This window comes from Anomalospiza imberbis, chromosome 21 (assembly GCF_031753505.1).
Source record: "Anomalospiza imberbis isolate Cuckoo-Finch-1a 21T00152 chromosome 21, ASM3175350v1, whole genome shotgun sequence".
Lineage (NCBI taxonomy): Eukaryota > Metazoa > Chordata > Aves > Passeriformes > Viduidae > Anomalospiza > Anomalospiza imberbis.
The window spans coordinates 10,394,579-10,417,869 of NC_089701.1; the positions used below are offsets into that span (position 1 = coordinate 10,394,579).

General features: G+C 49.8%; 1 protein-coding gene across 18 annotated transcripts in view; it reads left to right on the forward strand.

Moving 5' to 3' along the window:
* The window catches only part of ZNF618 (zinc finger protein 618), a 151,774-nt gene that overhangs the window by 68,095 nt on the left and 60,388 nt on the right, over positions 1–23,291 (forward strand). For 14 of the 18 annotated variants that reach the window (XM_068211595.1, XM_068211602.1, XM_068211606.1 and 11 more), the window contains exons 3-5: positions 12,733–12,989; positions 17,116–17,211; positions 20,205–20,282. In XM_068211595.1, the coding sequence (XP_068067696.1) occupies positions 12,733–12,989; positions 17,116–17,211; positions 20,205–20,282 (431 nt within the window). The remainder of the gene's footprint in view (positions 1–12,732; positions 12,990–17,115; positions 17,212–20,204; positions 20,283–23,291) is intronic. The other 4 variants (XM_068211604.1, XM_068211609.1, XM_068211613.1 and 1 more) reach the window with 1 other exon arrangement.

The window sequence follows — 23,291 nt, forward strand, 5'->3', positions numbered from 1 at the left end:
ATTAATTTATATCAATAAAAATATAAGCAAAAATAATATCGTATAATAGAATACAGTACAATGTAATTAATATAATATAATAGAATATAGTACAATGTAAATAATATAATATAATAGAATATAGTATAATATAATATAATTAATATAATTAATATAATTAATATAATATAATATAATATAATATAATATAATATAATATAATATAATCAAAGTTACCTGGACTTTATCTTCGTGCAATAATTTTTTTTCACAGTAGCAGGCTTGGTCTAAGGTGATGACTGTGGTATTGGGTCAATCCTATTTTTCTTTTTTTACTGCAGTGAGTTGATTTTATTCTGTTTCAAGCAAACCCTGAAAGCTCTGAAGGCCCAGGGGTTTGTGCTCCCACCACCCCCAGCTCCAGGCCTGTTGCTGCTGTTGGAAGAGCAGGGGTCAGGGTGTGCAGCTGACAGAGCACTTGCTGTTCTCCTCCCCCATTAACTCCTGTGTGGTTGCTGCACCTCAGTGAGTGCTCAGCAATGGGAGATTTTAAAAGGTGAAGAGAATTCTTAGGAGCACAAAAAGCCCTCTTCCTTGAAGGCAGCCAGAAGAGAGATGGCTGCTTGCCTTGGGGAAGATGACAGCTAAGAGACAACCTGACAAAGCTGTGCGTGTTTTTGAACACTCCAGAAAAGGTAGATCAGAGGCTTCATTCTTCCTTTTGCAAGGAAAAAAGAGACAGTCAACAAAATTAAAAAGCAGCAAATTAAAAGCCAATAAAAGGCAGGATGTTCTCCTGCATGATGGGCAGCGATGTGGTGGGAGTGCGATGTCAGGAGCTGGGAGCTCAGAGGGGCCGGGAGGGGACTCGGCAGGAACACGGTGACAGGGGTGACATGGGCTGGATTCACAGAATCCCACATTGCCTTGGCTGAGGAGGGACCTTAAATCCCATCCAGAGCCACCCCTGCCATGGCAGGGACACCTCCCACTGTCCCAGGCTGCTCCAAGCCCCAGTGTCCAGCCTGGCCTTGGGCACTGCCAGGGATCCAGGGGCAGCCCCAGCTGCTCTGGGCACCCTGTGCCAGGGCCTGCCCACCCTGCCAGGGAACAATTCCTAATTCCCAATATCCCACCCATCCCTGCCCTCTGGCACTGGGAAGCCATTCCCTGTGTCCTGTCCCTCCATCCCTTGTCCCCAGTCCCTCTCCAGCTCTCCTGGAGCCCCTTTGGCCCGTGCAAGGGGCCCTGAGCTCTCCCTGGAGCTTCTCCTCTCTGGGTGAGCACCCCCAGCTCTCTCAGCCTGGTTTCAGAGCAGAGGGGCTCCAGCCCTTGGAGCAACTCCGTGGCCTCTTGTGGACTCTCTCCAGCAGGTCCAGGTCTTATGGAGGCCTCCTCTCCAGGTGGCCCAAGTGCTGGACGTGGTCTGGCCCCATCCTGTGCGTGAGCACATGGCAGGGGATCAGTTCCTTGCTGATGTCCACTGGAGACTTGCTTTAAGCTTCTTCTGAAGCCCCTTCTGCACATGGTGGCCCAGGCTGGGTGTCCCTGTCTGGTGTGTGACCGTCCCAGGGGTTGGTGGGACAGCAGGGCACTGTGGGGCAGCACTGGGAGCCTCAGGGTGAACACTGGGAGTCTCCATAAGACTGTTGGAGCACTAACAACTTCCCAATAATTAATGTCAGCGTTCAGATGGTGGGCTCTGGATCCTGACAAGAAATAATTGAAAAACCAAATGTGCAATTATGTCTGACAAGCAGCGTGTGCTTTTCTTGGTCACCAGAGCCTTGTGTAGTCATGTGTTAGACACGGTTTTATATAATTATTATTGTTTATATGGCGGGTGTCAGAGGAAGGAGGAATTTCAGTTTGGAGTCCTCTGTTGGCTATTTATTTTAAAGTCATTAGATTTGTTTTCAGACTTAACTACACTTAATGTGTGAGACTCCTGCTGAATAAATCAGCCCCTGATATAGGAGCTGCATCTGTTTGCGGAGGGAACGGAGCCAGCTGGAAGCTCAGCCCGCCGGCAGCGGGGCTCTCACCAGCCGGGAGCCCGCCCGCAGCACAGATGTAGCTGGGGAGGAGCTCTGCTCCTGGAGCAGGGGGAATCCAGGCCTTCAGGGCTGGGAGCTGCTGGCCAGGCCAGGGGTGGCTCTCCTTTAGCGCAGCAGCAACAGCGCTGGGCTGCAGCTCCCAGAAAGGGCTCAGGGAGGTGCAGGTCCAGCAGGAGAGCTCTGGGTGCTGGCCCAGGTGGGAGCAGAGCAGGAGTTCCCAGGGGTGCTTTGGGCTGGGCCTGGAGGTTTCCCAGCTCTGACATGGTGCAGTTTTCCCAGGTACTCCAAACCAAGCCGTGGTGCCTCAGGGGTCTGAGTGTTTCAGTCTGTGCCATAGAAGATGTGAATTCCATGGAATCACAGAATCCCTGAGCTGGAAGGATCCACCAGGATCACTGAGTTCAGCTCCTGTCCCTGCACAGACGCCCCAGCATCCCACCCTGGGCATCCCTGGGAGTGGTGTCCAAATGCTCCTGGAGCTCTTGGGGCTGGGACCATTCCCTGGGGAGCCCTGGGAGGAGAAGATGTTGAGAAAGGGTTGCACCCACTTTGCTCCTTCTCAGTTCACCTTTCTCCAGCCTCCCTGGTGGCACCTTTCCCTCTCTTCCCTGCATTCCTTGCTCTGTCCTTTGTGAACACATTCTCCCGAGCAGCTCCTTAGTTACCCAAGGGAGTGCCCTGGGATGGCACCAACTCTCCTTCAGGCTCCTCTTCCAGGCCCCCAGCACTGGGGAAGGACAAATTCTCAGGTTGTGGTCCTCTGAAGCTCAGGAGAGGGCTCTACACCCTGTGGAGGGACGGGCCTGGGGCTGAGTATTCCCAGGAATTTTTTCCAAAGAAAATTATTTGAATTGTTTCCCCTTTCTTTAAGAGGCAGCCTGTGGGATTTTCAGTCCCAGAGCACCAAGAAGCTTCCAAGTCATCCTGCATCAGAAAAAGAGAAAACTCTTACTAATTAGGCAAGGAATTTAATAAGCCTTGGTGCCCACTGAAGGGCTCTCACCAGCCATCTTCAAAAAGAAACAAACCAACCAACCAGCACAAAACCCCTCAGAAGTGCCCTCTGGCCAGTTTTAGAGCAGTGGATAGTTCAGTTCTATATGACAACCACGACAGAAGCTGTGGGGAACCCGGGCAGGTTTCCTTGAAACCCAAAAGAAGGTCAAATGTCCACGTACAAGGAGATGACAGCGCTCAAACACATCCCAGCTCCGAGGGACAGGAGTATTTTCTGTGTAAAGCACACCAGTTTGCCCAGTGCCAAAGTCCTGCAGAGCTTTGGATGGTGTCAGGTGGAGAAACGTCCCTTTCTGGAGCCATAAAGTACCAGGACGTGGCAGTTCTAAAGCCTTCAGGAAAGCTGAGCCACCAGGAAATCCTTGGGTCACCCCCTCACTCCTCGTGGTGTGTTGGAGACCTGTGGCCATTTCAGTTCTCACCCCCTCAGTCATTTCTTAGTCAAGGAACACAGAGCTCTTTCACTGATATAAATAAATCCTTAATCTATTCTCTTTGTTTTCCCCTGAATTTCTTTGTCTCTGTTGACATTTCCATGCTTGAAAATTTAAAGACGCTGGCAGCTATTCCATTATCATCTTAAATTCAGTTTTTAACCTGCATCATTTGTGTGTCGCATTTTTTATCTGACTGAATTCTTTTGCTTTTGGCAAAGAGTGCGCCATTGTTTTTTGTTGGATAAGCCAAATTTTTTTTATATTTGGTTAGACTTTCCTCTTCAAACCGTCCTCAAGATATTCCTAATAAGGACTGAAGGGAATTTGTTTTGCTAATACCTTAGGAATTCTTTGTGGCTCTTGACTATTGTTCTGGTTTGTATTTTAATGTTTAATTTCCAGAGGAGAGGCAGGCTGATTGGTCCTGGAGTTTACCTTCTCTGAAGGATTCAGAGCTGCCGAGTGTCCCTTGAGGAATGAACGCAAGATTAAATTCCTCTTGGACTTCCTGAAGCAGAGTTTGCTGTCAGGAAAGGTTGTGTGTTCTAGTAGACCCAGATAGCTGGAAAAATTAAGTATTCAGCTTTGTTTGTTTGTTTTTCCTAGTTTTTAGCACTGACACCACACACACCACCGAGTGCTGCATTAAGTGTTTTGGGGTTTTTGAAAGCTGTTACATCTGTTTTCAAGAGCTGGCTGCCCTCAGAGGCAGGGGGTGAACTTCCCTGAGGCATCTCTCTTCTACAAAGCCTTCATGTCCTTTAAATTTATGAACTCCTTAATAATATTGGTATTTATTGAGCAAATTTCTCCCAGGAAAGCCTGAATGGCAGCTACTGTCACACTTCTGCCTGCAGAAGGATGTGGCCTCATGTTCTGATTTCAGTTTATTTTGGAGAGAGAAAGCAGAGGATGTAAATATGTCCCAGATAGGGGCAGGGTTTGGGCTGCTTCTCCTGCCTCAGGGATTTTCTCTGTGTGCCCAGTTAGTTTGATGTCCCCAGGTCCAACTGAATTGGAGCGAGGGCCTCAGAGCCTCCAGGAGCTGCAGCTTCATCCTTGGTCAGGGGAGGAGGGAGCAGCATGTTCAGGGTCGTGGATTCCAAGAGGGGACCCAGCAGCCTTGTGAAGAAGCCCAGCCAAGCACAAGGATGCAGCTCCTGGGCCATGGACAGAGCCAGCACAGAGACCACAGGAGCACGTTCAGGGACCTTGAAGTCTTTGAATCCCGAGGGTCACAAGAGCATGTTGCACGTGGAAAATGCCCAGAAGCTCTGACCAGCTTTTGCTATTTGTCTATTCTTCAGCATGTCTTCTCTCCTGTACTGCTGATGGAGGAGGCAGTTCCCATCCCCTTAAAATCGCATCAGGACAGGAGAGAGCAGGCTTTTCCTGTAACCTTTCAGAAGTTAAATGCACACTTTGGGAATTCACAGTGGCATTGGGGAAGATTGTGAAGATAATTGAAACCTCCTGGTGGAACGTGGATGACCACAAACCCCTCTGTGACCAAGTGAAAATTTGGGTTTCAGGCATATGGACCAGCACATGCTGCCTTCATGTGTGCCACCCAGAGTGTTGGTGGCACACTTGGATGTCCTCCTTGGGTATCCATGCTCTGGAATGTGAACAGGCTCCCAAATGGAAAGAGTCAAGGATCAGAAGGGATATTTTAGTGTGCACACAGTGTATATTAAGGAAGTGTTTGCTTTGCTTCATTCGAGAGACAGCAGAGAAGGTTTTATCCTGTGGAGGGGAGATTCCCAGTAAGAGAATCTCCTTTCCAGCAAATGCCCAATGACCAGAGGCAGCAATCCACACTGGAAGTACAGCGCCTCTTCCAGAAAATAATCCCTCAGAGGAGGAATCCAGCATGGGGTGTTTGTTCCAGCACCAGGACATCCTCTCTGAAGGATGCAGGCTCAGGCTGCAGAGGGGCTTTGGCAGAGGCTCTGGGAGCTGTGGCAAGGAGCGGGGGTTGAGTCCCTTGGAGAGGAGCAGTTCTGGACACTGTGACACAGGAGCTTGGGGTAGTGCCTTTGCCTTTCCGGGTGTGAGGGAACATCTGAAGCTGGGGCTGGAGCCTGGAGCCAGGAGCTCGACTGTAACGCTGGGAAAACAGCTCCTGCTTTTCTCTCTTTTAACCCTGCAGTTGAAAATCTTCTTGTCTGGTGATGTCTGCAGCAGATGTCCCCAGTGAAGGACACCAGGCAGTTCCTCTGCTTTCTGATCTCCACCTCCTCCTGGTGTAAGGCATGGGGCCCACCCCCCTGGGCTGCCCCAGGAAGCAGATGAGAGCAATGGGGAGGGGTGGGAAGGTCACCACAGCTAATTTATCAGACAAGCAGATTTTCAACTTAGATCCTTCTTTTTCTTGTCTCTGCTTTCATCATCTCCATGTAAAATGAGAGTTCATTTACATGTGTTCTGTCTATTCCACTTTCATAGCTCCAGTCATGACAGGAACCTTCTGGTTCTTGTAAAACCATGGCAGACATCTGTAAATTGAGCCCAGTTTCAGCCTCCCCCATTTTTTACTTCCTTTGGTTTCTGACAGCCGAGGCCTTTTGATTTAGCCTTGGATGAGCCAACTGCACATTGGTTTCCAGAAGACAAGCTGGGACATCCCACTGGTGCTGGTGTCCTGCTGGCCTCTGCAAAGGTGTCCATTGCTTGGTCCCCATGAGTATTTTAGAATCCTCTTTGGTGCTGCAGACCAGAAGAACCTTCCAAGGAGTGCCCAAAATGTGTTTCAGTTTTACTCTAACTGGGCACACCCTGACTTCTGCCGAGGGGTGTCACCACGGAATCACACAATGGGTTGGGTTGGGGGGGACCTTGAAGACCCATCCTGTTCCACCCCCTGCCATGAGCAGGGACAGCTTCCACGAGAGCAACGTGTGCAGAGCCCTGTGCAACGTGGCCAGCATTGATATCATCAAGGCACTAATGATCTCTGGGTTTTCCAGCTTGAGTGTTGTTTAGAAAAAAACAAAAGATGCTCCACATTCGCTGCTGGGGCAGGAGAGCTGTTCATAGGTGTTGGTTCAGAGTGGTACATCCTCGTCCACATGTGTTTCCTTTTCCTCTCCTTTTGAGGAGCTGATGTTGAAGACTGATACTTCACTGATCTCACTCTGCCCCTCCCCAAAAACTCAGCAGGATGTGTGCTGTAAAAATAGCCTCATTAGAAGCCATCTGAGTACATATGCAATCACAGATGACTCAAAGGGAGCATGGAGCACGCATGTTTCTGTTGCTGTCTTCAGAGAATTACATGACAAATTATTCCTAGCTGGAAGAAATGTCCTTTTATAATTGGGTTTTTTTCCTCATTCTTTCAGAAGGGAGGAGTGTGTGTTTTTTAAGTAGCTTTTAGTCACTTTCATTATTTATGAGGATGCTACTGCAGATCAGAAACAGCAAACTGCAAGCGTGAGTTTCTTGTGGCTGCAGCAGCTGACGGGCCTCGTTTGCTTTCACTCATTGCTGTTCTGCTCATCACAGCCAGGGAGACCCTTCAGGGCCCAGAACTGCTCCACGCTGCAGCCTTCGCCCCCTTCTCTGCCCTCCTGCCACAGGAGATCAGCTGGAAGGGGCTGCTGGATCTGTGGGTGGTGTCACCGTGCAGAGGGGAGCAGGGTCAGCACCCAGCCTTTCCTTTCTGTCCTTCCTCGGGAAGAGCTCCTGGCATTGCCCTCCTGTTTCTCCCTGCATTGATGCTGGTGAGGCTTCACACCCAGAACTGTTCTGGCCCATATTGTTGTGCTGCATCGTTGAGCTCTGCTGAAACTGGAGGCCTTCACGAGCTGCCACAGGTGTAGGGCCAAGGAAGTTGTACCCGAATGGGTCCAGGAACCCACTTTTACCCCTGCCTTTCCAGTTCCTCATGCTGAGGCTTCATTAAGGCCTTCTGAAATCTCTTCTGCCTTCAGACACTTGTGTCTGACATGAAAGTGGCCGTAACGTCATCGGAAGATGAAAGTCTGATGATCAAAGCAGGCAGCAATGTTGAAATGAGCATTGTGAGATGGCAGAGCTGGTATTACAGTAATTGGCTGTGTGGCCTACTTAGTGAGAGCAGTGATACATGCAAGTGCAATGTCTGTTGGCCTCTTTCATGTTGGAAATCACAGAGTCTGTTCTGGGAAGTGAAACAGGACCTCACCTGTAGGAGCAACCAGGCACCAGAGCACTGTGTGATCCCAAGGCTTCTGCCTCCTCTCCTCGGCATGGAAGAGCCTCTTGGATTGCCAGGGCCCACAGCTCAGTAAAAACAAGACATGGAACAGTGAAGGAGGTTGGTATTTCCCAGGAAGGGGCAAAGCCATGGAGAAGAAGTTAGATCCCCCTGTGGAAGGAGGTAGGGTTTAAGCCAGCTGTGCCTGTGCACTCTGCTCCTCTGTGGCCTGATGGCTCTGAGCAGCTTTTGTCCTGTGCAAGCAGTGTTGTGTTTGGAGAACAGGAATATCCTCTTCCAGAGAACATCAGCCCATGGATGTTTGAATGCAGGTTGGACCTGCAGAGGGAGGTGCAGCTGACCCCTGGAAGGCCACACTGAACACTAAACCTGCATTGCTTCATGCAGAAGGGTGCTGGCATGAGGCTGACGACCAAGCTCAGAGCCACCAGGAGAGGGTGGCTGGGGGACCCGGTGGTGGGAGGTGACTCTGGCAGGTTCTCCCTTGGCTCCTGTGCGCTGCTGTCTCCACCAAGTGGAGGCTCTGGCCATCACTGGTCCCAGTGTGTCCCCAGCAGTGCCCCTGCAGGGATCTGGCAGCTGGGGCAGGTCTCTGTGTGGGCACGGGGGACGTGGGCACTGCCTGGGTCACACTGGGGAGTCCTTCTGTCCCCGGCACTGATACTGAACTTACCTGACACCCCGAAAGCTTTGAGTCCTTTTCTCTCTGTGCCCTCTCCCAAACCTGTGACACCTGCTTGGAGCCTTGGGAGCTGCAGAACTGAAAATTCACTCCTGTTGTTGCTGATCCTCTTTCTGAGCCTTTCCAGCAGTTGTGCCTCAGCTCTGGAAGATCTGCCATGGGACAGGAGTGGCAGAACCAGGCCTGGCCATGGCGGTGCTGAGGCCTGATGTCTTCCCTCCCCCAGACAGGATGTTCCCTGTCCCTCCCTGTGTCTCTCAGGGAATTTCTGGAGAACAAGAATGTTCCAGAACTCTTGCTGCTTTATCCTCATCTCCAAGTGGAGGTTCTTTGTGCTGCTCAGTAGCGAGGGAGGTAAAATTCAGCACAACACTGAGCAAGTGCAGCATCATGGGCTTGCAAGGGCTGATCCAAGGACCAAAGGACTGGGAATGAAATGTAGCTTTTCGGGTCACCTCCCCTGGCTCAATGCATGGTGGAGGCTGTGATGACTTCTGTCTTCCAAGGAAAACTGGTTCTGCTGGGGCTGTGTACGTCCCCCTTTCCATGCTGCCTGAAGCTTTCCAGCGTCAGTAGCTTCCTTTTCCTTCCTGTTTTGCTCTGGGATGTTGGTACTCTTTCCACAGCCTAACCAGGAGGCTTCAGACTCTGCTGTCCTGTGACCTGCTGTGCCATGAGGATCATTCCCTGAGCCCAGCTCTCCCCTGGAGCCTTGGGAACATTTATATCCCATTCAGCAGCTGGGCTCCAGAAAAGCCTGGACTGGTCCTGGTTGTGCTCTACCCACAGAAGCATGACCTGGATTTCACAGGGGACCACAAGAAAGTGATGCTTGCTCCTGCTGGGAGAGCTGGATTCCACCACTGCTGCCTCCTCCTCCTCCTCTCCAAAGTTGTGCAGCTCCAGCTAAGGCACCAAGTGGCTTTTGGAGAGCTCAGCCTTGCTCCCAGGAGTGTCAGTGCTGCTGTTTTCATGGTTTCACTTGTTTTTGAGGGGAACAGCAGGCTCCTTTCAGGGCTTGTGAGCCATGAAATCTTGTAGAAGAAAGTTGCTGAAGTATTTGGGGCTGTGTCCTTCTGCACTTCAGGTACCTGCTCAGAGTTAGAACATATGGGGCAATGAATTGCTGTCAGTTAATGTTTGCAGGGTTAGGTCCCACCCAGGAACAGACATTCAAGCTGGGAAATTCCTTTCTTGGCAGAACTGGATCCACAAAGTCAGCGTGCATGAAGGGAAAAGGTTCTGACAGTCCATTGGTCTGGTCTAACAATGTATATATTCCTCAGCTCCAGGCCACCAAGCGTGGCCAGTGCACGTCTGTACTGAGCCCAGGGACCTGGGCTGGGTTTGAAAACAACTCTGGGTTTGAAAACTCAGAGGGATCTGTTCTCCTTGAGCACATCCTTTGGAAAACGGCTGTTCTAGTGGACCACCATCTGTGCTAATGTTTTGTGCCTCATTTCAGCTGGTTCCAGCTTCCAGCAATGAGCTTGCACCCTGCCAAGTTAAGGCAAGACAGTATTTTCTCCCCATGAAGATGATGATACGCTGCAATCAAATAATCTTCTAGTCTTCCTTTTGGCATGCGAAACAGACTGGAGCAGTTTGGTCTCACAGAGTCATTAAGTGTCTTTTCCCAGTCTTGAACCATTTCAGTGCTGCATTTTGGAATCGTCTTCAGCTTTTCTGATCACCTCTGAAACCTGAAGCTGCTCGCTGTGTCTGCAGCACATGGGGAGTGGCTTCACCACAGCTTCAGACAGGGAGAAAATGATCTCCTCCTTCCATCTCAGGCACCTGAACCGAAAATTTGGTCAGTCCTTCAGCTCAGAGCGTGGCTCTCTGTGGTTGCATACCACGTGGGTGCATCCACAGTCCTGGGCTTGTCTGACTGTGCTGCAGCCACTGGTCTTGGGCAGAGCCAGCTATGGAGAGAGGGATCCACTGGTGGAGTGCCCTGTTCACAGTCTTTGCTCTCCACCCCTCCATGGCTCCACCCCTAATTTTTAGCAGCAGTGGTGTTTAATTTCATTCCAGAGCATGAATAAATCTGTCCCACATCAACCATTCCAGGAGTCCTGTGGAAGTACCTCTCTATTCAGGAGCAATGCACGTGGAGAACAGCTTTGCCTTGCAGCACGGGGCCTGTTGCTGATTTGGTTTGTGTTTGAATGTGACCGATGCAAACCTGGCATCATCAGAAAGTCATTGTATTCTTGCCCCTTTTATAATCTCCTCAGAAGGCTCTAGCCTCAGTCTCACTGCCACTGGTATCAGCTTCTAATCCCAGATCACTTGGCTCATGCCTGGATTTTCCTGTTGCTTTGCCCAGGACTGGCAGGTCCAGGTTGCTGTGCCATCCATAACTGAGCTCTCACTGCCTCTCCCACCTTCCAGGCTCCCCGTGGGAACTGCCCTGGCTGGCTTTGATCTTCCTCCACAGTCCTCCCTGAGGAAGGGAAGATTTTCCTATCTACCCTATTGTTGCCTTTTGCATTTCACACCTTCTGGGTTTGATTGATCTGCAATCAGTCCCACTCTTTGCTGATCCCTGAGTATTCTGTACTCACTGCCTTCCCTTGGAAGGGTGCTGGTGGCTGAGAGGGATGGGCCTGTGGCACACTCAGTAATATTACTATAAAGAGTGTCCAGTTCTCAACCACATCTCTCTCTCAATCCATCTTTCTCACTTGGAAGAGCCCTGTATGATTTTGGGAGCACGGCAGGGGAGAGTATGTGTGAGAAGGCAGGAAATGAGTGGGAAGGCAGGTCAAGGCTAATTCTCTCTGTTTAGGGGCTATTAATTGTACATTTCTTTCCATAATGAGAATGGAGGGATGAATAATAAAACCTCTGGCAATAGGATGTGCCTGACCCAGTTTGAATAGTGACTCCATGTCCATGTGGGAGGTTGGGCAGTAATTACTGGAGGATTGTTTTCTCTGTTCCTCTGCTCCCCTCTTCCCTGTCCTCCCAGGAGCTCCACACTTTCACCTCCAGTTGCACCATCCTGGTTCCTCTGTGAGCTCCATAACCTGTGTCAGAACCCACTGCAGGTGTTGGCTCTTTAACACTGTAATTCATACTTTGTCCTGACAAACTTTATGATGTCCCAAGCAATTTGGGATTTTTTTTCTCTGTCACTGTTGCAGGATCTAATAATCATCCATAAGTTCAGTCTATTTTTCATTTTATTTTGTTACTTCTGTCTGAAACGTTTTCAAATACCTTTGGCTGCTCCCAGTGTTTACATGACTTTAAATATTTCACAGTGGTTTCTGTTTCTGGGTAGTCTGAGCCATTATACATTTAGTTCTGATTTCTGCACAAACTGAACCAGAAATTATTTTATCTTTGTATTGCATGGTGGAGTGTATTAATAACCAGTATGAAAAATTGGGGGTCCATAATGAGTGATGCTAACGGAGCTCCACTGGTTTATTCCCACATCCTTGTCTGGTAGGGTGTGGCAAAGGCTCACACCCCCTTTGCCTTTTGCCACCACAGCACCTGTTGATGTTGTTTTACAGCTTTGAGGTGTTCAATTTCCTTTTCTTAAAGGGTTTTGAATATTTGTTTAGATTGTTTTCTCCCATAAATTCCCAGCTCTTCTTTCCCAGATGAAAACACATGCTATTTCCTGACCTGTTTCTGAGCATAGTGGACCTCCTCTGCCTTTCCCCCTCCATTAGGCTTTCCCTGTCATCCCAAATAGTTGTATCTGTCCATAACATGGTATCTCCCAAAATATCCTCATCCTCCAGATGATCCCCTTTGATCAGCACCGTGCATGTTCAATAAAGCCTCTGAATACCAGGGGATGTCAGGTTGCTTGAAGGGATAAAAGAGAGGATGCGATAGAGGGTGGAGATAGCTCCAAATTAAAAATGTCATGGAATCATAGAATCGTTTAGGTTGGAGAAGACCTTGAAGATCATCAAGTCAAACTGAACTCAGCAGTGTCAGGTCCACCAGTGACCCATGTCCCCAAGTGCCACAGGAGAATATGGCTTTGTGTGTATGGACTAGTGTTGGCAAAATACCTGCAGTCAGAACTGCTGGAGCTGTGCCCGTGGCCTGCTGGCAACCAGGGCAAGTTCTGTGCTCTTCTTTAGAGGTCCAGTGTGTTTATGAGCACTACTGTTGTTTGTGATGATTAAGGTTATTTTCATTACCAGCAAATCATTTTATTGCTTTTGTCTGGTTCAATTTTAATTACTTATCATGTATGGCAGACACACATTAATATGCTTCCTTTAAATAACCTGCATAAACCATGCCTTGAATTAGGTCCTGGTGATGACAAAACGAGCACTTGGCATTGAGGATTCACATTCTCTCCTCTCTTTCCCCCTTCAGGGAGTGTTTGAAGAGGAGCCCGCCGAGCCCAAAAGCCGAGGGCTCCGACTCGGTGACATCTCAGTCCTCCCCCAGTGAAGAGGCTGGAATGATGACTGAGGTGAAAGTGAAGACAGAGGTACCAGATGACTACATCGAGGAGGTGATCTGGCAGGACGACACCAAAGATTCCAAGAAGAACATCAAGGATGGGCCGGGGGATGTGCCTGCGGAGATCTGCGTGGTCATCGGCGGCGTGCGCAACCAGCAGACGCTCGGTGAGGCACAGGGCATCCTTCCCTCAGGGGGTGTGGGGACAGGGTGAGGCTCTGGAGAGCTGTGCCTGGACACTCAGCTCTGCTGGAGGGCCCAGAGCCAGGGTGAACATCAATCTTGGGGTCCTGGCTCAGGATTATTGACCTTCTGTGTCTGTTTGCATCTGGTTGCCCCTAAAGGCTCAGCCAAGATCTGAGAGAAAAAGCTCCTTATCTTATTTTGGCATGTTCAGGGACTTGCCCATCAGTCACCTGCAGCACCTGGTGAGCCCAGGGCTGGGGGTGTGTTTGACACAGATGAGGAACTTGGAAAAGAAAGCCTGAGAAACAGCTGAGATGTTTTGAGGAAAGTTGCTCTGAGGAATGTGGATGCTTTCTGTAAATGAGTGAGCTCAAGAGCAGGTTTTACAGGTTGCTGTTTGTTTGTTTTCCTGATCACTCCTCAGTTGTGGGAATACTTTTGACTCTGGGCTGGCTGTGGTGTGCCCTGTTCAAAACAGTGCTTCCTGTCCCCACCCCACCTCCTGCTGTGATGAGAAGAAGCTTTTTCTTTTTTCTGTGAACATCAAACTGTCCTCTCCTCCTGCTCCAGGGAAGGGGCTTCCTGTGGGAACCTGGCAAGGCACCACTCTTGCAGTGTCTCTGTTGTCCTCAGCCTGGAGCAGGTCCCTGCAGTGTTTCTGAGATCCAAAGGCACTTGCTAATAAAAAGAAGGAATAGCAGTTGGACCAGGTTTCCTTCAAGGGACTTAGGAGAAGGCTGATTTGAGCCGCCCAGCATTGCACTTGGGGTTGGTTTGTCCTGCAGGGGGAGAGAAAAGAGGAATTGATGTTGGATTTTCTCCTGGGTTTTGTTGATCATTATCCATACTGCTGGAAAGAAATCCGGGAGATGTCCTTAGCTGGTGATTGTCTCAGAAGCATCGTTGTTCTTCCTGTCCTCCTTTCCACCACAGGACAGCCACTAAGAACAACAGGGCAGGAGGTCAGTGCTGTCTGTGCAGGTCTAGGGAAAGCTAAAACTATTTCTGACATAAAGATTTTACAATTTGGAAGAAATACTCTGTGTATTTTCAGAGTTTTTGTGCCTCTGCAGCTCTTGATCATTACATGGGCAAAGCTGAAAAGCATCCCTGGTGCCCTGGGATGGGGAGGTAGAGCTGTGACTGATGGGCAGCAATGGGAGCTTCTCCTCCAGCCATGGCCACCAGCCCTTGGTGAAAGCATCTGCAGCTTGGGTGTTTGTCCCACAGGACCCTCTTCTCCCCACAGCTCCTGGTTGGGCAGCAGCAGCTGCTCTGCAGTCGGTGTCCTCTGGCAATGCTGGTTTCCAGCTGAGCTTGGCTGCTTGCTGTGCAGTGGGGAGGGGGCTTTTGCTCCTGGTTGACTTGGGTGGACTGGAGGGGAAACCAGTGAGGAGCAGCTGAGGGCACTGGGATTGTCCAGCTGGAGCAGGCTGAGGGCAGAGCTCCCCGGGGGCTGCAGCTCCTCCCGTGGGGCAGCTCCCATCTCTGCTCTGGGACAGGGACAGGAGCCAGGGAACGGCTGGAGCTGGGCCAGGGCAGGTCAGGCTGGAGAGCAGGAAAGGTTCTTCCCCCAGAGGGTGCTGGCACTGCCCAGGCTCCCCAGGGAATGGGCACGGCCCCGAGGCTGCCAGAGCTCCAGGAGCGTTGGGACAGCACTGCCAGGGATGCCCAGGTGGGGTTGGTGGGGGTCTGGGCAGGGCCAGGACTCTATGATCCTGGTGTGTCCCTTCAGTTTGGGCTGTTCCATGGCTCTGTGATTCTGTTTTGTCCCCGTGGAGAGTGTTGGGGACAGACTGGTGTGAGGGGGACACTCACAATTTATGCACACTGTGGGAAGAGGGACAGATTCATTGACCAGTTGCAAGTGGTGGTTGAAAGCCATATAAACTGGAGAGCTTCTGTCTGGAAAGGCCTTTTCCAGTGAAACACACCTTGTATTGGTCATTGTAAAGCCTGGACTTCTTTAAAGGCAGTTTGGTCTGGAGGTGATGGGGGTTGGTGCCAATTCCTTTGTGAACAGAGCCCTGGAAGTGCCCCTGTCTGGCATTCACATGACATTTGTTTTTGGGGAGGTGGCTCTGAATCACTCCTGTTTGGCCATCAGGTCCCGTGCTCTGTGTGCAGAGCCCGTGGTGCCCAGCTCCTTGTGTTTGCTGAGCTCTGGCACCTGGTCCCCTCTGTCCCCCCATGGAAATCACACACGGGCACTGTGCCCATCTCTGCACACGCCAGGGTACCTCACACCAGGAATGTGCCCCATGTGTCACTGCTCCACTGGCCATTCCAGCTACTCTACTGGCCATTTCAGCTCCTCACTGGCCATTCCAGCTGCTGCACTGGAGCAGCCCAAAAGTGGGACCTGCTGATGCTGCTGGTGCCTCCTGCCTCTGGAGCAAAGGCTCTGTGACTCTGCTGCTGCTCCCAGCACTTCCAAGAGCTTTCCTTGCCCTGGGATCTGGGAGCCCTGTGTCTGAATCCCTGCCTCCATGCACACAGGCGAGGCTTTGGTAGGATTTTATTCACCTTCATCGTGGCAGCTGAGACTGGAGGTGTTGGAGATGGTTATTTTAATAGCAAATCCTGATGAAGTGGTGACTCAGGAGTGAATGAACCCCTCTCCTCTGCGTGGAATTGCCAACCCCCAGGCTGTGTCTTTTCAGGAGGTGCTGAGTTGGGGATGTTGGAGTTGGGGGATGTGTCTGAGCTGGGACTATGGTGCTGAAGGGCACACGTGGCTCCAAGTGACAGCTTCCCTGCGGGGCTCAGCCTTGGGACGTGGCTGAAATGCACATTACAAGATTTATGTCTCTTTTCTGAGTCACACATCTGCTCTATTTATATTTTAGTTGTTACTTGGAGCAATTTATAAAAGGGATTCCCAGCTCAGTTGCTGATATTCTCTTGCAGTGTTTACATCAAACCAGGCCTTGTGTTTTTTGCCTCCTGTTGGCACCAGCTCCTGTCTCTCCCGGCACTTTGGGCCACTCCAGACTCTGCCTCCATCCATGTGGAGCATCCCAAACCCTGTGGGGGCTGGAAGGGGCTGTACTGGGTGGGATGGTTGGGAGCAGTGGCCACAGTCCCCCAGCCAAAGAGCTGTTTGTGGGTTTGGACCATTTTCCTCTCAGCTGCTTTTCCACAGAAATCTTTCAATCCTGTGGGATCCCCCTCTGGCATCCCAAGCAGAGGAAGCCAGTGGAGAGGTTGGCTCTCACCTGGCTCCTGTCAGCTGCAACTGCTGTGGATCCCCAACTCCCCCCTGCACCCCCTGGACCCCTACAGTACCCTGGGTGTCCCAGCCCTGGGGTGGGGGTTCCTGCCCTGCACAGCTCAGGGGTGCCACATTTCCTGTTCTTTTCCTGTTCTTGTTCTTTTCTTCCTGTTCTTTTCTTTCTTCTGGCAAGATTCATGTGCTGACCTCAGGCCAGGGTCACTCAAAGAGCTGCAGCACGTGGATTCTTCTCAGGACAGGAAAGTCAGGGCAGACAGGCACAGAAGTCCCATGGAGCCGTCTGGAGAGGAGAGGAAAAGCAAAGGGCACTTGTGGTGTAATTGGGGAGAAAGAGGGGGAGACTGTTTATCAGATGTGGATCATTTCCTCCTCTTGGGAATAGCATCAGATCAGTATTTGTGTCCTGGAAGACTGAGTTCTCTGTGAGCTGATCAGGAGAAGTTTGATACAAGACTCCTTAAGCTCTCAATCTGCTCTCCCAGTCTGGTGCTTTACAAGGAACATTTTGGAGAGGACTTTTCCAGTAATGCATTAAATCAGAAATGTTTCTGAGTCAGAGTGAAGAGAGAATCCTTCTGCTCTGAGCCTCTCTGTCCACCTCCCAGGCACACATTGGGTTCATGCCATGCTGCTGATATTTCACTCACTGAGCTGCTCAGCATATGAAATTCAAGAGCACTTTGGATTCTCCCTGGTGAGGTAAAATAGTTCTGCAGAAGCCTTAAGAAACTCTGTGAGACCTCTGACATCTTGTCAGAAAGCCACAGGGACAGATGGGTCTTGGAAATTTTTTATAGGCTTCAGCCAACATTATTCCTTGGAAATGCATCCACTTTAAGGGCTTTTTTCTGATTTCTTTTTGCACAATTTAGATGGAAAAGCAGTGGAACGTGACTCTTCCGTTGGATATACACGAAATCGATATTCAGGGACCTGGATTTTTGACCATGCATTGAGATACACGTCCGGTATGTGATGGAAGGGTGTGAAAGTCTAACCAGGGCTCAGGGAGCAAAGGAAGCTCTGGAAGCAATGGGTGCATTGCCCAGATTCCAGCTGCAAGGCTCAGAAAAAGCCCGGCCCAACTGAGTGCACCAACTAACCCCAAACCTTCCCCACCTCCCCTCCTGCTACCACCGGCTGTGACCTGCATGACACACCCTGAGTGGACCAGGACCTCACTGCTGCTGTCCAAGGCCACATGGGCATGTTCTCTGCAAGGCCTTGACACACAGTGATGTCCTTCTTCCTCCATTTCACCTTTCCTCCTCTCTAACAGCACATTTTTTTGTGGCAAGTCACTCCTCCCTTCTCTAACGTGAGGGCCTGTGGTGAGCTGAGCGCACAGCTGTGGCTGCTGAGCTGTGTCTCTGCCTCAGGTCTGTAACACACCTCCCTCACACCCTCCCCAGCTCCCTGTGCTCCTGGGGCACTGCTCTACCACCTGTGGGCAGAGGGTGAGTGCAGGTGTCCCCCTCAAAGGTCACTCCAACCTTCCCTGGGTTCCACTTGACACCTGGGAGCTTCAGGACACCTGCACAAAAGCCCTGGCCTGGGACACGTGGTCCCTCAGCTCCTCAGCTCCTGCCCCTGGTGTCCAGCACAGCCCCTGCATGAGGGCTGCAGCCTCTGCTCGGGTCCACAGTGCAGGAGGAAGGCACTGCACAGTCACCTGCACAGCTGACCTTCTTGGAGAACTTCTGCAATGCCAGTGCATCTGTGTGCCACAGACTGTCTCCAGAGGAAGTAGGAAATACAATAAAAATGGGGAAAAAAGTTCAGCCTAGAACTCCTCATTGTGTTTGACCTGTTTGCACCAACTCATAGAATCACAGAATGCTTTGGGCTGGAAGGGACATGCGCTGGGCAGGGACACCTCCCACTGTCCCAGGCTGCTCCAGGTCCTGTCCAGCCTGGCCTTGGGCACTGCCAGGGATCCAGGGGCAGCCACAGCTTCTCTGGACACCCTGTGCCAGGGCCTGCCCACCCTCCCAAGGAACAATAGCATCCCAAAATCCCATCCATCTCTGCCCTCTGGCAGTGGGAGCCATTCCCTGTGTCCCGTCTCTTCATCCCTTGTCCCAAGTCCATCTCCAACTCTCCTGGAAGGGGCTCTGAGGGCTCCAGCCCTGTGATTAACTCAGTGGCCTCCTCTGGAGCCATCCCAGCTCTTCCCAGTGCTCCATGTGCAGCCAGCACTGTTGGGATGTGGGTGGGCATCAGTCACATCCTGCTGTTGGTTCAGCTGAACCTCAGCTGTGCTCAGGGCTCCTGTTTGCAGGGCCCAGGGCATGGTGAGTGCTCTCATCTGCTGCTTTGGGGCTCCAGCTCCAAGAGTTTTCAGAATAGAATTTTGGAGGTTGGTGGTGAAAATAATCAGTCCTTGAGCATGGGAATGAGGGCTGGCAAATGCTGCTGAGCTGCTGATAGCCCAGGTTTCACTCAGGCAGCCTGCGTGGAGTGACCACAGGTGGTGACTGTCCCACAGATGTGTATCTATATAAAATACAGTGAGCTATGATCATAAAAATGCTCTGGAGCAGATCAGATACAGCCAAGTGCCTGTGCTATCAGAATATGTGAGTATTTTTTCAGCTGGGTACTCTGGTGTATCAGACTGTGGTGAATGGCCTTTTTCAGCATCAGTGACAAAGGAGCCTCCCCAGCTCAGGACAGAGCCCCAGGTGGTGCTATCAGTGATGAGCAGGGAATTCAGGGCTCTCACACTCTAAGGGGGGTGTTTTCTTCCCAAGCTGTAAGAATGGGACATGGGAAGGGGAAAAGGACTGTGGGCATAGTGTGTTCAGACAGCACCCTGGGTTTGTTCCTGGCAAGAGCTCACTTTGAGTAGCTCCAGGTGAGTATTGCTGTGAAATGCTGTTTGGGAATGTTTATCTGGATGTGTGTCAATGTTTTTGTTCTCCTTTGTGGCTCCTCCCTGAGTTTTGCTGTTTGGCATGGTCAGGAAAAGATTGTTTCAAGGTTGTGTGAGGAAAGGTGCATGGAAATGAAATTCTGCATTCATACCAAATTAATTCAGCCCTTTTTTCTCCCACCTCCTCTTCAGTCAAGTGATGCTCTCACCCTCTCCAAAGAGCCCCAAAGGGATCCCAGTTCCACAGCTCTAGTGGACAGTTAAGAAATGCAGTGCATTCTGCAAATAAGAGCTGGGAAAGTGAATTTATAGACTGTGCAACAAAGTGGAGTAGGAAAAAAAGAGATTGAATCAACTCAAGTAACAAATCTAAGGAAATTTCTGTCTGTTCAATAACAGAAGAGTAAATTCATGGCATAACTTCATCATTACAAATGGTTCTTCCAGCTCTTTTCCTCTGGTTTCATTTCCAATGACTGTTTGCAGATGTGTGTTTTCTGGAATTAGAGACACAAATTGAGAAGAAAGACTACTGTGGTCATGTGCTTTTCCTTAAAAAGGGCAAAAGTTCTATTTGTATCTATTTGGTTTCTTCTGGGTGGATATTTACCAAATCTCTGTGGGTTTCTTGGGAAATTTGTACATTGTGCATTTCTTGAGAAATTTTGAAAACTCCAGGCCTCAAGATAACATATTGCCTTCTTTTTTCAGTTGAAAAGGATTTTTTCCCAGCTACTAGGAACTTACTGAAAAGTAATTCAAGGTTATTTCTGTCCATAGGAAACATTAGTCATTATTATAAAATTATAAGTCAGGCTATTTTGAGAGTGGCCCTTTCACGTTAGCAAAGTTAAAAAGATACACTGAAAATGTAAGTTCAGGGTAATATGCCAAGGAATCTTAAATAAGGCTGGCAGAAAGAATAGTGTCTGGGATAGTGATTTCCTGCATTTATCTCCATGAACATTCCAAAAATTACTTTGCTGTCAAGTGCAGCCTTTTGCTCACAGTTTATGGACCAGTGTGCAGGGAGGCTGTTTTCCTGATCTCTCATGGTGATGTGTACTTCTCTCTCTTGTTTTTCAGGGTCTTACGAGTGTGGAATATGTGGGAAGAAATACAAGTATTACAACTGTTTCCAGACCCATGTGCGAGCACACAGAGGTATCTCAGTCCTGCTGGAATCTCGGGAATCCTGGGATAACACAGATTCAGGGCAGGCTCAGGCTGGAGAGCAGGGAAAGGTTCTTCCCCCAGAGGTGCTGGCACTGCCCAGGCTCCCCAGGGAATGGGCACGGCCCCGAGGCTGCCAGAGCTCCAGGAGCGTTGGGCCAGCGCTGCCAGGGATGCCCAGGGTGGGCTTGTTGGGGTGTCCTGGGCAGGGGCAGGAGTTGGACACCTGGAGTTGGATGATCCTGGAAGGTCCCTTCCAGGATATTCTGTGATTTTAGGTCTATTTTCAGGAAGGTCTTGAAGGTTGCTCTGCTGCTTCCCTGGTCACCAGTAATTCTTCTCTGGGGTGTCGCACTGAGAGGGGCCCAGTGATAAACTTTGGGGCTGTCTCAACTTCGTGGCTCTTTACTCTAGCAATATTTCTCCCCAGGTCAGGAGCAGCTCCTGTGTTCAGGGCGGTATTTACTGCCCAGGGCTGTCGAGGGCATCCCTGTGTGCAGGGGGAGCTCAGATCAGTTTCACCTGGCAGGTCCCAGTGCCAGCAGTGTGGTGGCATCTCTCTGAGGTGCTCTGCGCTCCTGCCCAGCTGGGAGTTCCATCCATCCCTGAGAAGTCAGCCTGGGAGGATATAAATCAGATTTGGGCATTGTACTGCTGTATTTTTATGTTCAAATCAAAATGCTCCTTGAGCTGCCCCTGTGCCCCTGCTGTCAGCTGAGGTCACTTCCCAAATGCACTCTGTGCAGGAAAGGTCTCGTGCTTGGTCAGGAGTGCCTTGATCTGGGTTTTCTGTAAGACTGAACAATCCAGTGTTGCTTAATTGCAGAAGTGTGAAAGTTTGAGGTGGTTTATTCAATCAAAGTGTAGTTTGCAGGATTTGGAGCTCTGGAATGCCAGAATAGCAGGGACTGCAATCCAGCTCCTCCTGAGCCTTTCTCTGGGTTTGTCTCCTGTCCCCTGAGGTGAGCACTGGACGCACTGTGCCAGGCTGGCTGGAGCATCTGCTCTAGCTCCTCAGGTGTAACCAGTGGTTGAAAATCCAGGAATAATGAAGGCTAATAATGAGTTTTAAATGTTCAAACTCTCAAAAGTCAGCACATGCAGAGCTGAGAAATGAACATGAATCCTTAACTGCTCAGAGTTTGTCACAGTCTCATAACACATCTTTATGCATGGTTGCATATTCCTTGTGTGCTGTTTAATATCACAGAGCTGCTTCTGTACCTCTGGATACACAGAATTGTTTTTCCATGCTGGTATTTCTTTTCTAAATACCAACAAAATTCCTTAAAGTCCTTTAAATGTAGCTTCAAGTAGTTTCACTCTGCAGCTTAAGGAAAAAATCCCTAAAATAACAGGGATATGCTTTACCATTACATCACAGCATTGCAATAATTTTGCAATAATAATTGTAGTATTTAAATGTGAGACAAGGATTGCTTTTATTTGACTTCTCTTCCCCAAGCACCATGGGATCTTTAATTCAGCTGGAATTTTAGGAGCTCTGCTAGCATGATGTCACCTCCTAGTGTGTGATCTGATTAATTTGTATTTATTTATATATTGATAATGAAATTAAGAAATGTATTAAATTATATGAGTGCATCAACATAGACCTGTACATTTAGATCCATAGTTTTGACATGAACTCAGTGGAAACATGACTTTACCTTTGCTTCCAAGGTCTTTGTCATATGTAGTTGCAGAAGATAAAAATTTTCAAAATTCTGAATGTGGAAATTTATCACTAATTCTCACATCAGTGATGGAGAAGCAGAATTTATTTCTGTGATACTTAGAAAGTGTTGGTTTATGTTACTGTAAATGGATTCATGTAGTAGTAACATTTAAAGTGCATTCAAATTGCCTTAAGACAATAAAAATACAAATGAGTTATTTATTCATCTACACTCTTCAGCAAGAAATGAAACTGCAAACATGATGCAGCTCTGGCAGTGGGCTTCTCCCAGGAAGCTGAGGCACTGGGCAGAGTGTGCCTGGCTGCAGAGGAATAACCTGCAGTGAAAGGTTGAGGACAGGCAGGAAAAAAGGAGGAAGGATTCTTTGGAGGAAAGCCCTGTGTGATATTATCCAGTGTGAGTTGTGCATGGACTGGACCAGGAATGGTGCTGGGATAGCAGAAGACTGCAGGAGTGAAGGGGGTTTTTGTGAAAGATGCTTTTATTGCCCCAAGGCTTCATAGAGGAGAAGGGGCCAGTGCTGCCCCAGGGTGAGAAACGTGGGATAACGTGGTGGAATCTCTGCACTGAGGGTACAACCCTGCACGTTCCCGTTCCCCCTGTGATCTCCAGTCCGTGTCTCAAATCCAGTGCCAGGGCACTGGCAGCCAGCTCTCCCAGGGCTGCTTTCCTCGAAGCACTGCAATGTGAGCTCCCTTGGCCCAGTCCCTGCAGTTCTCAGCTGCCAGAAACTCCAATCCTGAATCTTTGAGTCGTTTCTTTCTGGCTGGGCAAGAGAGGAGCCGGACTGCAATGGCAGAGCCTGGATTCCCTCTTTGCAGGACGGCACCAGCCATGGTTTTCCAAAGGTCTGGCCACCCATCAGTCATATAGCATCTGCCTTTCCAGGATAGACTGATCCTGGGAGACTCACCAGCTCAGCATCAGAGGAGCTAGAACAAACTGAGGCCCCTTTCTTCTCTTTAGGTTTTTTTTGGCCATTCCAGCAGCAATAGCTGCTGTTTGTGATTTGCTGAAGGATACAATCACAAACCCATCCCAGGCCTCTGCTCTCTGCTTGTCCATGTGGTTCCTGTGTCACTGACAGGCCTTGGCCAGGCCCTGGGATGGTGCTGCAGGTGACAGAGCAGGAGACAGAAAAGGCTCAGGCCAGGAGAGAGCAGAGAAACTGGTGTTGATCTGCTTTGGACCTTTGTGGCAAACAAAACATCTGTGTCATCAGCCTGTCTGTCACCATTCAGTGACTCAAAATGCAAGGTTTGGGGGCCTCTAGTTGTCCTTGCTTTGACCTGGGTTATTT